Below are 14,338 nucleotides of genomic sequence, written 5' to 3' on the forward strand. Positions count from 1 at the left end.
TGTGTACATAATTTCGCTCCACCACATGTACCACATGAGGTGCGAATGACAATAAAGAAACTCTGACTCTGACTCTCTATAGCCTGTACCAGTTAAAAATCGGGCTGCAGCATTTTGGACCAGTTGTAGACGAGCAATGGAGGACTGACTGATTCCAAACAGAAGTGAATTGCAGTAATCAAGCCTGGATGTTATGAATGAATGGATCACTGTCTCAAGATTCTTTTTGGACAGTATGGGCTTCAGCTTAGACAGCCGTCTCAGCTGAAAAAAACAGGATTTCACAATCATGTTTACATGACTCTTAAGTTTCAGGGAGGGGTTCATTATCACTCCCAAATCGGTGACTATTTGTTTCTCTAACGGAGCTAGAGAGAAAAGGTCATTGTAGTGGTTCATGAACGTGCCATTGGGATGGAACAGCATGACTTCAGACTTCTTCTTGTTGAAACTTAATAAATTTAAAGCCATCCAGTCCCGGTTGTCAGCCAGGCAGTCAAGAAGAGGCTGAATAGAGCGTGTGCCTCTGTGCCTCAGGGGGAAGTAAATTTGACAGTCACCAGCATAGAAATGAAAGGGAATGTTGTGATTGCAGAAAAATAGCACCTAGTGGCAGCAGATATAAAGAAAAGAGAAGTGGACTGAGGATGGACCCCTGTGGTACCCTCCACTGAAGTGCTGCTGATGCTGAACTGCAACCTTTGATACTGACACAAAAGGTTCTGTCAGAGAGGTAGGACCTGAACCAGTTGAGGGCTGACCCTGTGATGTCCACCCACTGCTCTAGCCTAGAAATGAGGATCCCATGGTCGATGGTGTCAAAAGCAGACGTAAGTCAAGTCAAGTCAGATTTATTTATAGAGCACATTTAAAACAGAAACTGTTACCAAAGTGCTTAACAAAAATATCACATCATCAAATAAAAAGTAGCAAGATATATTTACAGCACATGGAATAAAAATATAAAACCAAAAACAATTAGAAACACTGAAATACTAAATCAGATCACGTTGTGTCAAAAGTCAAAGAAATAATAACAAAAAGCATAAACAGAATCAGCATAGATGAAAAACCAGATCTAAAGCCGATCACCCTGTGTTAAATGTCAACGAGTACAGATGTGTTTTTAGGAGAGATTTAAAAGCAGAGACTGAGGTGGCCTGTCGAATGTTGATGGGCAGGTTGTTCCAGGGTTTAGGGCCCACGACTGAGAACGCTCGATCTCCTCTGAGCTTCAGCTGGTTTTTAGTACGGCCAAAAGCAGCTGGTCTGATGATCTCAAAGCCCGAGAAGGAGCATAAGGATGAAGAAGGTCAGAGAGGTATGATGGTGCGAGGCCGTTAATGCACTTGAATGTCAGCAGGAGAATCTTAAAATCAACTCTGACACGCACAGGAAGCCAGTGAAGAGAGTACAGAACCGGAGTAATGTGCTCAAACCTGTGAGTTCCTGTTAAAAGCCGAGCTGCAGCATTTTGTACGAGCTGGAGACGTGAAAGTGAAGCCTGACTAACCCCAACATAACGCGCATGCGTAAGGTCCAATAGGACAAGCAGCACAGAATCCCCTGCATCAGTGGCTAAGAAAATGTTGTTAAAAACCATCAGTAGAGCAGTTTCAGTGCTGTGGAGAGATTTGAAGTCAGATTGAAATAACTCTAGGATAGTGTGATCCTTCAAGAAGCACTTCAACTGAGACAACTATTTTTTCCAGTAGTTTAGAGGCAAATGGGAGTCTGGAGACAGGCGGGAAGTTGGACATGACTGAGGGGTCCAGGTTAGGTTTTTTTCAGGAGCGGCTGGACAGCAGCATGTTTAAAAGTTTTTGGCACCACACCTGAGGATAAAATGCTATTCACAATAGCAAGAATAGAGGGACCCAGAGTAGGAAAAAACTCCTTTAGTAGTCGAGGGGGGACCACATCAAAGGGGGAACCAGATGGCTTCATGCTGCACATTACCTGCTCCAGAGAAGACAAAGAGATTGGCTCAAAGTGGTCAAATACAGGTGCACATTGAGATAGGATGGAAGGATCCTGAGCTGGTGGAGAAATGAGTGCCCGGGTGTTCACAACTTTTTCTAAGAAGAAATGGAGGAAGTTCTTACACAGTTCAGTTGAGGCTTCCAGAGGTGAAGGTTCACTGAGGTGTAGAACTGCGTTCAGGGTGGAAAAAAGAACTCTAGGGTTGTGTGAGTTGGACACAATTATATCAGAGAAAGAATTTAGATTTAGCAGTTTTAACTGCTTTCTGATAACGACGCCAACTCTCCCTTAGCATTTGAAAAGAAATCTGCAGCCTGTCTACTAGTAACTTGGTGTGGATCACGTGATACGTGACGCAATGATGTCACTGCGAATACTCGTGAAATTTAAAAACTCGATAGATGTCCTATGAATCGACCTGTTGATTACTCGAGTAGTCTGTTAAAGCCCTAGTCAAGAGTGTGATGATAAGAATGAGTGGATTTACAGACATTTTGGGTAAAACCAAATGACTATTAAATTATTAAAGGCTATGCTTAAGCTATCACTTTCAACATCCATCCATCCATTATCTTTACCCGTTTCTTCCATTTTGGGTCACGGGGGTCGCCGGTGCCCATGTCCAGCAATCACTGTACGAGGGGCGGGGTACACCCTGGACGGGTCGCAAGTCCATCACAGGGACACATAGAGACAAACGAGACAAAAAATCATTCACTCTCTCTCACACCTAGGGACAATTTTAGTTACCAATCAGCCTAACATGCATGTTTTTGGTCTGTGGGAGGAAATCGGAGTACCCGGAGAAAACCCACGCATGCACGGAGAGAACATGCAAACTCCACTCAGAAGGCCCCCGGACCGGGATTTGAACCAGGGACCTGCTCACTGAGAGACATCAGCTCTACCAGTTGCGCCACCTTGCTGCCCCACTTTCAACATCTACATGAATATTGAAATCATCCATTATTATGACTTTTATCAGTATTTAGTAGTAAGTCAGTTAATAATTCTGAGAATTCAGACAAAAACTGAGAGTAAGCTCCTGGTGGACGATATATAACAACTAGTAAAAGTGGCTTTTCTGATTTCCATTTTGTACGAGAAAGACTGAGGGACAGTGATTCAAAAGCATCATAACTAATAACTGGTTTGGCATTAATCAAATATCCTGACTGAAAAATAGAAGCTACTTCTGCACCTCGGCCAGTTGTTCTAATGTAGTGAACTAGACCTCCGACCTCAACCTGTCTCTGAAGACCTTCAGGGGACAGGAACTGCTATTTCATTGATTTGAATCCAGAAATACAAATTATCTCATCAATTATTGAGCATGCATCAGGATATCTCATCAAGAGACTATTTAATTGTATCCTGAATTAATCAATTGAAAGAACACTCTTTTTTTATATTATCATTACTATTTTACAATATCTTGATAATCAAATGTGTGTTTAGTTCATACCATTTCTAAATGTTGAAGTGAACCACTCATTTAAATCAACTGTGAAACAGTATTAATGATTTTTAAACCTCAGCAGATTTTTGATCATACAGTTAAATGCCTATCTACGAAGTAAGTGTGCATTTAGTGATGTTGGTCGAAAGTCAGAGACAAACGGAGATGAGCTATTAGAACGAAGTGTCTTGTTTTTAAAACTAGCAGACAGTAAATAACTTCAACTGGCACCTGCGTTTGTCCCACTTTGTCATAATATTTCTCTGTCTGTACTAACCGTTCGTAAACATTCCTGCTGTCTCTTGACTTCTAGTGACCCTCTTGACATCAATAGAACCACCCCCCTGCTGGTTGTTTCAACCAATCAGGAAGTACCACGTAACAGGAAGTGGATACCCCTTTAAAAGGAACACTTCGTGGAACTATTCAGTTGGGTCCTGGAACTCAGTTCAGTCCTGAAGTGCAGTCCTGGAGTTCAGTGCTGGAACTCAGTCGGAGTCTTAAGTCTTAGGGCTAAGTCTTCAGTCTTAGTCTTCACGAGTCTTAGTCTCTTCTAAGTCTTGCTGGAACTTTCGGTCAGAGATGAGACTCACTTAAGCAGCGGATGGATGGGACCATGTGCCAAGGGGTCCCTCCATTTAGCGGAGTCACAGCTTGCATCGCTGTGCACTCAACCTGAGCAGTAAATGCTCCACTTCTAAGGAAGCTTATTCGGTGGAACCGAGTACTTTGTCACGATTTCTGATGACCCCAGCTACTTTAACCGGAGACGCTGTAAAGGGAGCGTACCAATGGACTTCTGTTCCGGAGTGGAGGGATCCCCCATCTCAGGTAACAAAGTCGTTGCACGTCCTGAAGTGTACCGGAAAGCTGAGCGGGATGTCGGAGGAAGGGTGCAATGTTCTGGTTTCACACATAGCTTCCATCTAAACCTCCCTCTTTAAATCTTTAACCTTCTATTTCTGCTCTTAACCTTGCTATTCGCCAGTAATCTAGATGCCTTCAGAGGTGAATCAGCCTCAATCAGTGATGTTCTGTTGTCTTGTTAGTAAAACATGCCAAGTTTATTAATAAGAAACAGATCAGCAAATCAATGTGTACATGTTTTGATGTTAAATTTTGATTCTGTTAAATAAATGACCGCATTTATTCTGATGGGTCAAAGATAAAATGTCGTCTCATGTCACTGATTAAACAATCCTCACAGTTATCTCGGTCACATGGCAGAAATTTAACTTGGAAAAAAAAAAGAATCCGTTGTAATTAAACAATTAATATTCTTTGTGCTTGAACTAGCTTTAAGAATAATTAATTAGTAGTGTGATCACAGCAAAGCTGTCCTGACATACTACACTAAGAACATGAAAATTTAAATAATTAACAGGAGTGGATTCATTTATACCAACAAAATCCTCCTGTTGTAGCCAAGTTTCTGTCAGACACAATAAATCAATATGATGATCAGTTATCAGTTCATTAACTAACAGGGATTTAGAGGAAACAGATCTGATGTTCAATAATCCACATTTAATGATTTGATGATTTTGCTCTGGTAAAGTAACTGTGTTTATTTTAATCAGATTTTTATGGTTTATATTTTTAGAGCTGATTTTTGGTTTATTTAATTTGAGCCGTGGGCGAGTTGACACTGTTTCAATGGGGGTGTGGGTGGGTAACAGAGGAGAAGCAGCAGAGAGGTGGAGGACTACAACTCTGCTTCCTGGACTGGACCCTGGGTTGTCAATAATTTGAGGGATAAACAAAATCAGCCATATTTCTAGAAAGAAGAGCGGCTCCGTCCAAAGTGGGATGGATGCATCGCTCCACATCAGACCAGGTTTTCCCCAGAAAGAACTCCAGTTATCTATGTAGCCCACGTCGTTGTCAGAACACCACCTGGACACCCAGCGGTTAAACCACGACATACGGCTAAACATGTCATCGCTGGTCAGGTTGGAGAGGGGGCCAGAGAAAACTACGGAGTCCGACGTGGTTTTAGCAAAGTCACAAACCGAAGCAACATTAATTTTAGTGACCTCTGATTGGTGTTAACCGGGTGTCATTACCGCAGACGTGAATAACAATCTTACTGTATTTAGCCTTAGCTTTAGTCAGCAGTTTTAGATAAGATTCTATGTCGTATGCTCTGGCCCCGGAATGCATTTGACTATGGCCGCTGGAGTCCCTAAAGCCACGTTTCGGGCTACAAAGCTGCCAATAACCAGGGTCTGCTTCTCAGCGGGTGTGTCACAGAGCGAGGAAAATCCATTAGAAACTTGAATGGGTTGGTGGTGAACTGGGGGCTTAGCCTTAGCACTACGCTTATTCTGGACTGTCACCCAGCTGGCCTGGGGTCCCAGCTGCTTGGGGTCTGCTGGAGGACCGCTAATGGGAGCTAGTCTCTGTGGTTCCGCGCTGTCTAAGGGGACCTGGCTAGCTACTGGTTTTTCTACAGTGCAGAACCAAGCTTCCAGTTCAGACAGCCTCTCCTCCACAGCTACCACAAGACTAGATTTGTTACATGTATCATTACCACTAAAGGAGGCAGAGGAGTAGCTAAACATCTGACACACAGATCAAGTGAAAACCGGGAGAGAAGCAGAAGTCATGCTAAGCTAATGCTAGCAAGAGATAGCAGATCCCAAAACACCAATAAAAACGCTGGTGAAGATACTCAGTCATCCAGGACATGGTAAATTCAAAAAAGTTCAAGACAAAAACAACTGGTCTTTATTTGTAACAGAAGTTTTGCTTCTCATTCGAGAAGCTTTCTTAGGGGCCGTTTACACGGCACGTATTTTGAGTGAATTTGCTCCTTTCTTTCTGCGGTTTTGCGGTTCATTTACACAACACCATACCATACCATTTTATTTCTAGAGCACTTAAAACAGTGACAAGGCCAACCAAAGTGCTGTACAGACAGAACAACAGAAAACACACAAAGCAAAATACAAAATGAGGTAAATCAGAATATAGACATAAAAACGATGCAGATAATGACGACTAACCAGTGTGGAGCATACAGGATCAAACACAGATCATCTGGTGTTGAAAGCTACTGAATAGTAGTGGGTTTTTAAACAGGACTTGGAAACAGAGAGGGAGGGGGCCTGTCTGACAAGTAGAGGTAACTCGTTCCAAAGTCTTGGTCCTGCTACACCAGTGGCCCCCCTCTTTGAATCCAGAGGTTTCTGAACCCACCTTCCAGAGTGGAGGTTTTTCACTGACCCCCCGCTGATAATGTAAACATCTCCCGCTGAGGCTTTGTGTTAAACCACATACACACACGCACGCGCGTACAGATGCTATATTTTTATCAACATGGCGGCGATACACTGCTTTCAAAACTAAGACTGATGGAATATATTTTTAATCTCGTAGTTAATCTACGTTAGATTCCAGGTGCTGTGACCGACATCTGTGTTAGAAGAGACAGTCTGATCCAGTTCTAATATCTCTGTTTATAGGACGAGGAACGCGCACATGTCGCTCTGCACCATAACATACTAAATGTGCTAAATAATAAGTTTAATAATAATAAACAGCATTTATCTTAAGTTTGAGTTATATAATGAAGCTCTCTGAGTTAAATGAAGCTATCTGGATATTATGTAATTCAAATTATGTGATTACAATGATGCTAAACATATTGCGTGTTATTAAAATTGAAAATGAAGACATCAGGTTTAATTTTTATTTTTTTTATTTATTCAACACCACAAACTATGTTACACAAACACTGATAATTAAACTGAACACACTATTAAAAACAAGTTATCTGTAAACTACATTAATGAACTGGACTTCTTGTTTTCATCCTGGATATACTGGTCCCACGCTGTCCATGTGGCTCGTTCAGGCCATCACTCCTTTGATTAATGCAACTTAAAACATTCAATGGATTGAATAAAAGAACTGAGGGGAATTTTAAATAAATATTTCATCCAACATCTCTCTCTTCGATGTCCTCCTGCACTGCACCTGGGCTGAGCCTCGTTCAGAACCGGTCCGCCTGGTGGGAGAACAGCTTCTTCTTCTTTCAGGAAAAAATTAAAACTCAGTTGGTTGTTTTGTAACCGAAGTAAACACAAGCCAACATTATTAAGAACGTTGATTTACCTGCTGTAAGTCAGCTACTGATTATCACGGAGTAAAGTCCAACATTGTTGACTCGGTTCTGGTCCACTCAGCGACCAGTGTGGAGCTGTTAGATGAAGCGGTCCCGCTTGGCGTCAAATCTGGTGACTCTTATTCAAAATCCAGCCAAAATCCAGCTTTAACTTGTTGTTAAATTGTTGTTAGCTGAGCTTTTAGCCCACAGGAAAGGAGTATGCCAAGGCAGCACGCATACGCATTAGGTAAAGGTACAAAATTCACAGTGCCAACTAATGACCCGACATGGTAACTACATCGGATTCGGGAGGGCGGGGGCATTCCTCCGGATGCATGTAAACACAAAATCCGACCGTGTCAACACGGCTCTTTTCCTCTAATTAACATACAAAAAAAAAACCTACATTTCCCCCCATCATGCTCGTGTAAATAGGGCCTTAATTCAAGGAAACAAGGAGTGTGGGGTTCAGGTTATAAAGCTGAGATAAGATACACATACATATGCAAATTGGCCTATCACTTTTTTCATTAATTTCATTTACCCATTATTTATCCAGGTAGTCTCATTGAGCCACGAGAACTCATTTTCAAGAGAGACCTGTTTAGGGAGCAGATGGTGGGGTTAAGGGCCTTGTTCAGGGGCCCAGAGTGGGGCGAATGAGGGTGGAGGTGTTTCACCTTTTCCACCCACATTTTGATGTTGATGGTACCGGGAGATGAACCTGTGACTTTCCGATCACAAGCCCATCTTCTAACCTCTGTGCCACCACTCCCCCTTACCTTATTACACCTAACAGTAGGGGTTTGTTAAGGTCTTTGTTAGTCTAATTCACAGGTGAGGCCCCTCTGGTGGGTGGTGATAGTAGAGTGCTGACCTCCATGCTGTTTCCTGAAGTTCACTATCATCTCCTTTGTTTTGCTGACATTTAGAGAGAGGTTATTTTCCCGACACCAGCTGGTCAGTGAGTTCACCTCATCTCTGTAGACACTCTCGTTGTTGTTGATGAGGCCCAGGATGGTGGTGTCATCAGCATACTTGAGGATGACGTTAGAGCTGTGCTTGGCGGTATAGTCATGTGTAAATGGTGATTACAAGAGTGGACTGAAGACACAGCCTTGAGGTGCACCGGTACTCAGGACTAGTGTGGAGGAGAGTTGACAGCTTATTTTCACTGCCTGTGGTCTGTTGGTGAAGAAGTCCAGTATCCAGCAGCAGATGGACTTCTCCAGGCCCAGTGTGGTGAGCTTTTATACCAGTTTGGAGGGGATTATGGTGTTGATTGCTGAGCTGTAGTCAATGAAGAGCATTCTCACAAAAGTGTTTGCCTTCTCCAAATGACTGAGGGAGGTGCTTTGTTTTGTGTGTTTTATATGTAGATATATGTGGTAACTTCTGGTTGCATGAGTTTAGTCTTTGTTAAAACTAAACTGATTTTGTACAAAGTGTTTAGGTTGTGTAATGTAAAATTTACACTCTTACATATTGAATTTCACTGTGAGTTATTGTCCTGTGTCTCTCTGTGGCATGAAAACATTCACTGCTGTAACTATTTTAAGTGGCTAGTGATTTTTTCCCTTAAAGTTAATTTAGGCCACACTGTGTTTCTTAGACTGTGGCTAGAATGCGTGAGAAAAGCGGAGCATGCTCTATTCACATAAGGAGAGCTGTTAACCCTAACCCTAACTTCATCACTCGCTCCCCACGAGATCGGATGCTTCTCTCCCTCCCTCCCTCTCTGCTTTGCTGCTCTGTCTGTCTGTGAGATTGCTGTGAGACTCTCTTGCATTTCTTCCGAACCATAATTATGGACTTGTTTTGACCAGTTGGTCCCTCAACTCAATTTACAACATTTCTTCGAAGAGAAGACAGGCTTTGGGCGTTGTCGTTTCTCAGGGCTGCGGTTTGTTCAGCTCGTACCTTTAGCTCCAAGGTGTTTGAGATTTTTCAGGATGTCCACCATCTCTCAGCTGGACATGTCTTCCATCATATGGCTGTTGTTTCTCAGAGAGTATCATCAACTCTCAAACCACTCATTCCATCTGCTCAGCTCAGCTGATGATCCCAAGCCAACTTTCCTCATCGGCTGCCATCTCGTAACTCCCCTGGTGTTCAAAATACCTGGCACCAGGAAGACGGGCCCCTTAACTTTTAACCAATCAGAGGTCTTCGTACAGTAGGAGTATCCTACTGTATAATTAATGTAATTAAAATCTCCCTTCTCAAAGTTCTTCAAAGAAGATAATACAATGACCCTTTGTTAAGGATGTGCGACACCATGCTGATACAAACAAAATGGTTTCTTTGAATCAGAACTTCAACTGGGGGGGTAACTTCCTTTACTGTCATGGTGACCAGTCTCTGTTGATAAGGCCAAGTGAAGCTCTTTGATCAAGACCCTTCTTCAGGAGTCTCAAAGTCTGGTGACGCAACACAGAAGGTGAATTACACGAAGGGGGTCCAGAATCATGTAACATGTCATGGTGGTCCCAACTGTAGATTTTAACACACACAGAGAAGGTTAACAAAGAAACTTCCTGTGACAGAGCAGGATGCCAGTATCTGTCCCAGATTAACAGGAAAGGAGGGGGTAGAGTAGCCGTAGTGTCTCTGATGACATTTGTCTTAAGTTTCTTGGAAGGATGGACGCTACAGTTGTATTATGTTTTTGAAAGTGGACATTTGAGGCCTCCTCCTCTGTTAAGAGATGGTTTTTCTCTTTTTACATAAATTGCTTCCTTCACCCCCCTCTCAAACCATCTGTGTTCTCGGTCCAAAATGTGCACATTTTGGTCCTCAAAAGAGTGTTCCTTATCTGTGAGGTGGAGGTGAACAGCTCAGTGTTGTCCTGAGGAGCTGGCTCTCCTGTGTTGAGCCATGTGTCTATGAAGAGGCTGTTTAGTTTCTCCAATGTAGAGGTCTGGACTGTCCTCGCTGCACTGGATCATATACACTACACCACTGTTTGTGTATGGGACCAGCCTCTGTCTGAGAGTCCTGCTGGGTTTGAAATGTACTGGGATGTTGTGTTTGTTGAAAATCCTTCTGAATTTATCTGATACTCCAGCAACATAAGGGACCGAGAACACAGATGGTTTGAGAGGGGGGTGAAGGAAGCAATGTATGTAAAAGAGAAAAAAAAACATCTCTTAACAGAGGAGGAGGCCTCAGGTTTCAAATTTCAAAAACGTATAATGCAACTTTAAGACTGATTCCCAGCCAGTTTTCACACCTGATGGGAACAGAGGGGCCTCATCTATGAATTAGAGGAACAAAGACCTTAAGAAACCCCTACTGTGAGGTGTTGAGGTGTGAATTTTCAATCTACATATGTATGTGTATCTTATCTCACTTAGCCTTATAACCTGAACCCCTCACTCTCTGAACTGAGAAAGCTTCTTGGATGAGGAGTGAAACGTCTTCTGTTACAAATAAAGTCCAGTTGTTTTTGTATTGAACGTTTTTTAAATTTATCATGTCCTGGATGACTGAGAATCTTCACCAGCATGTTATACGTGGTTGAAACTATGTGTAACCTTACAGCCAATCACCATAACTTGGCACCAAAAGACGAGGAATATTTTGATACATACACCGACCACAGCAGTTTGGTCGGTACCATAAAAGAACCAAAGTTCGGTACTCAGCCCTATCCATAGCTGCATCTTTAACTTGGCTCGTAACGCTGAATGTTTGCACGTTTCAAGCATCCACATATTGTTTCCTCTGAGGTTTGGTAAACCAGGTGTGCCTCACTCAGCTAGTACAGGGGTGGGGGCATCTGAGTCGTGTGCTACATCACTTCTGTTCACAGACAGCAACACATTGATGTTTGACCTTAGATATTAGTCCACAGATGCACACACCTTAAAATGTTCCTCTGGCTGCTATTCTTCTTCAGGTGGGTTCTCTACGAGAAACCAAACTTTAAGGGGGAGAAGGTCGCTCTGGACGAAGGTGACATCGAACTCACCTGTCCCTTCAGCTCACCTGAGGAGGCGGAGCCAAATGAACAGGGGCAGGATAAGCCCACTCGGAGATTCATCATTGGATCTGTGCGCAGAGCTGTCCGGGTGAGAGACTGGCTTCACATGTTGGGGTCAAAGGTCACAGGGAACCCGTGTCTATTAGCACCATCTTCTGGACAAACACATTGTTTGTTTCTAGACGAGAGTAAATGGATCGGAACCTGACAAGAAGTCAGCTTGTGTGTTCCAGTATTTGAATATATCAACTTATTTTATATTCCTGTCTTCAGTTTGAGTTTATGAAAACAGATTTATGTTTAAACACAAGGAGAGCCTGTTTTTACTGAAGTGTTTTCAGATTCAAGTTATCAAATCTAAGTTTTGAAAGTAGAATCCAGTTTCTCATGCTCTGGGATGTAATAAGAGTTTAAAAGTTTTTCACCTTTTCCAGGAATAGTTTTCTTTAGAAAGAAGAATTGTGTATATGTAAACTCATTAAAAAGTTTCTGGCATGTTTTTTAGTTAAATGAGCAATGGGTCTCAGTAGCTCCACCTGGTGGTTTGATTAACACCAGTCTGGAGACTTTCTTTCATTTTTATTATTTTCTGCTTTCTAGCTTATTTAATATTTTTAATTGTGTAAAAACATTTTTTAATTAAATTTAATCTAAATCTAAAATATCAATTATAACTGGTTAGTTTGAAGACGAGCCAACGGTTTTATTCAGAAGAAAAAAATTCCCAGTTCCTCTCCTCTGACAGAATCTGTCTCTGTCCATCTTCAGGACTACAGTGTCCCAGAAATCAGTCTTTTCCCTGAAGAAAATGCAGAAGGGAAGAAAGTTGTCTTCAGGGACACCTCGGAGGATGCGAGGATCTTTGGGTTCCCCATCAAAGCCAACTCCATCATCGTTAACGCAGGGCTGTGAGTAAAACATGCTTCTGATTCAGAAACTTTGTTTATCTGGGCTGTGATTTGTGGCTGTGGTGCAGTGGTAGGACAGCCAACTTGGGACCAGAGATTTGGAGATTCAATTCCCTGCCATGTCCGTTGGACATGGTGTCCTCAAGTATGACAGCTGCTCCCTAACTGCTCCCCGGGTTATCCAGAGCTGTTGCTGCTGCTGCTCCACTCTGGTGTGTCTCGTTTGATGGGTCGTATGCAGAGGACACATTTTGTCATTGTCTAGGAACGCATAGTGATGACAAAATACTACTTTCACTTTTTAATTTTCACTCTGTTGCCTGGCAGCTGGCTGGTTTTCTCCCAGCCCTTCTTCCAGGGTGTCCCACGGATCCTGGAGGTGGGGGGGTACTCCAGTCCTGCTGCCTGGGGGGTGGAGCAGCCCTATGTAGCTTCACTGCATCCTTTAAAAGTGGTGAGTTTTGAATGAAGCAGAAATCCTCCCAGATGAAGCTGTTTGATATGAAACCAGGCCTCCTAATAAGCTTTCGTCTCTGACAGGGAGAACCAAGAGTGGAGAACCTGAGTGAGTCCAAGGTGAGATAAAACCAAACAATCATTCTTTACAGATCAGTCATTAGCCCATCCTGACTCCTCCTGTCTGTGCTCAGGTGCTGATCTATGAGAAGCCATACTTCACTGGGAAGTCTCGAACCGTCAGCAGCAATATGAAGGACTTCATGAGTAGAACCAACCAGCAGCAGGCAGTCTTAATGTACAGTGTTGGTTCCCTTAAAGTTCTGGGCGGAATGTGAGTCCTGTTGCGCAGCTAAGTTAACAACTGATATTATTGCTGATGGCCTGCGGTCTGACCTGCTCTGACTCATTCTTCAGCTGGGTTGGGTACGAGAAGGAGAACTTCCGAGGCCACCAGTACCTGCTGGAGGAGGGAGAGTACCATGACTGGAGGGTGTGGGGGGGCTGCAATTCTGAGCTTCGTTCCATCAGGATCATCCGGGCTGTAAGTCCATGTTCTGAGGCTGAATCCCATCTCTGTAACCTTCAGTTTGTAGTGATGGGAATCAGGAATGGTTTTACCACATTCAGGTTATAAACTAATTTAAGTTTTGTTTAACTGGATGTGGCAGATTTTAAGTGGATGCACTAGTGTTTAACTTGACACCGCAGTGTGCGACTCGATGTGGCAGAGTTTAACTGGAAGTGGCAGAGCTTAACTGGACATGGCAAAGTTTAACTGGACGTGGCAGTGTGCAACTGGACATGGCAGAGTTTAACTGGAAGCAGCAGAGTTTAACTGGACATGGCAGAGTTTAGCAGTGTGTGACTGGAGGTGGCAATGTGCGACTGGAGACAGCAGGGTTTTAATCGGATGTGGCAGTGTTTTAACGGGACGTGGCAGTGTGCGACTGGAGGCAGCGGTGTTCAAACTGGATGTGCCACAGTTTTATCTGGAGGCGGAAGTGTGTGACTGGAGGTGGCAGTATTTTAACTGGATGAGGCAGTGTGTGATTGAAGGCAGCAGTGTTTAAATTGGATGTGCCACTGTTTTATCTGGAGGTGTAAGTCTGTGACTGGAGGTAACAGTGTGCGACTGGAGGCAGCAGGGTGTAACTGGAGGTGGCAGTGTGCGACTGGAGGTGGCAGTATTTAAACTGGATGCAGCACTGTTTTATCTGGAGGTGGCCGCGTGTAAATGGAGGCAACGGTGTGCAAAAGGAGATTGCAGTGTTTTAACTGGATGTGGCACTGCTTTATCTGGATACTGCAGTGTGTAACTGGAGGCGGCAGTGTGTGACTGGAAGCGGCACTGCTTCATCTGCAGGCGGCAGTGTTTAAATTGGATGCAACACTGTTTTATCTGGATGTGGCAACTGTGTGACTGGAGGCAGCAG

The 14,338-nt window shown here is 43.3% G+C and overlaps 1 protein-coding gene across 1 annotated transcript in view; it reads left to right on the plus strand.

The window, feature by feature from the left end:
* The window catches only part of LOC119425559 (beta/gamma crystallin domain-containing protein 1), an 84,037-nt gene that overhangs the window by 49,089 nt on the left and 20,610 nt on the right, over positions 1–14,338 (plus strand). The window contains exons 9-14 of the mRNA XM_037693085.1: positions 11,455–11,626; positions 12,307–12,446; positions 12,774–12,900; positions 12,987–13,022; positions 13,097–13,236; positions 13,320–13,446. Coding sequence (XP_037549013.1) covers positions 11,455–11,626; positions 12,307–12,446; positions 12,774–12,900; positions 12,987–13,022; positions 13,097–13,236; positions 13,320–13,446 — 742 coding nt within the window. The remainder of the gene's footprint in view (positions 1–11,454; positions 11,627–12,306; positions 12,447–12,773; positions 12,901–12,986; positions 13,023–13,096; positions 13,237–13,319; positions 13,447–14,338) is intronic.

Source organism: Nematolebias whitei, chromosome 19 (assembly GCF_014905685.2).
Source record: "Nematolebias whitei isolate Nwh7 chromosome 19, NemWhi1, whole genome shotgun sequence".
NCBI classification, from domain to species: Eukaryota; Metazoa; Chordata; class Actinopteri; order Cyprinodontiformes; family Rivulidae; genus Nematolebias; species Nematolebias whitei.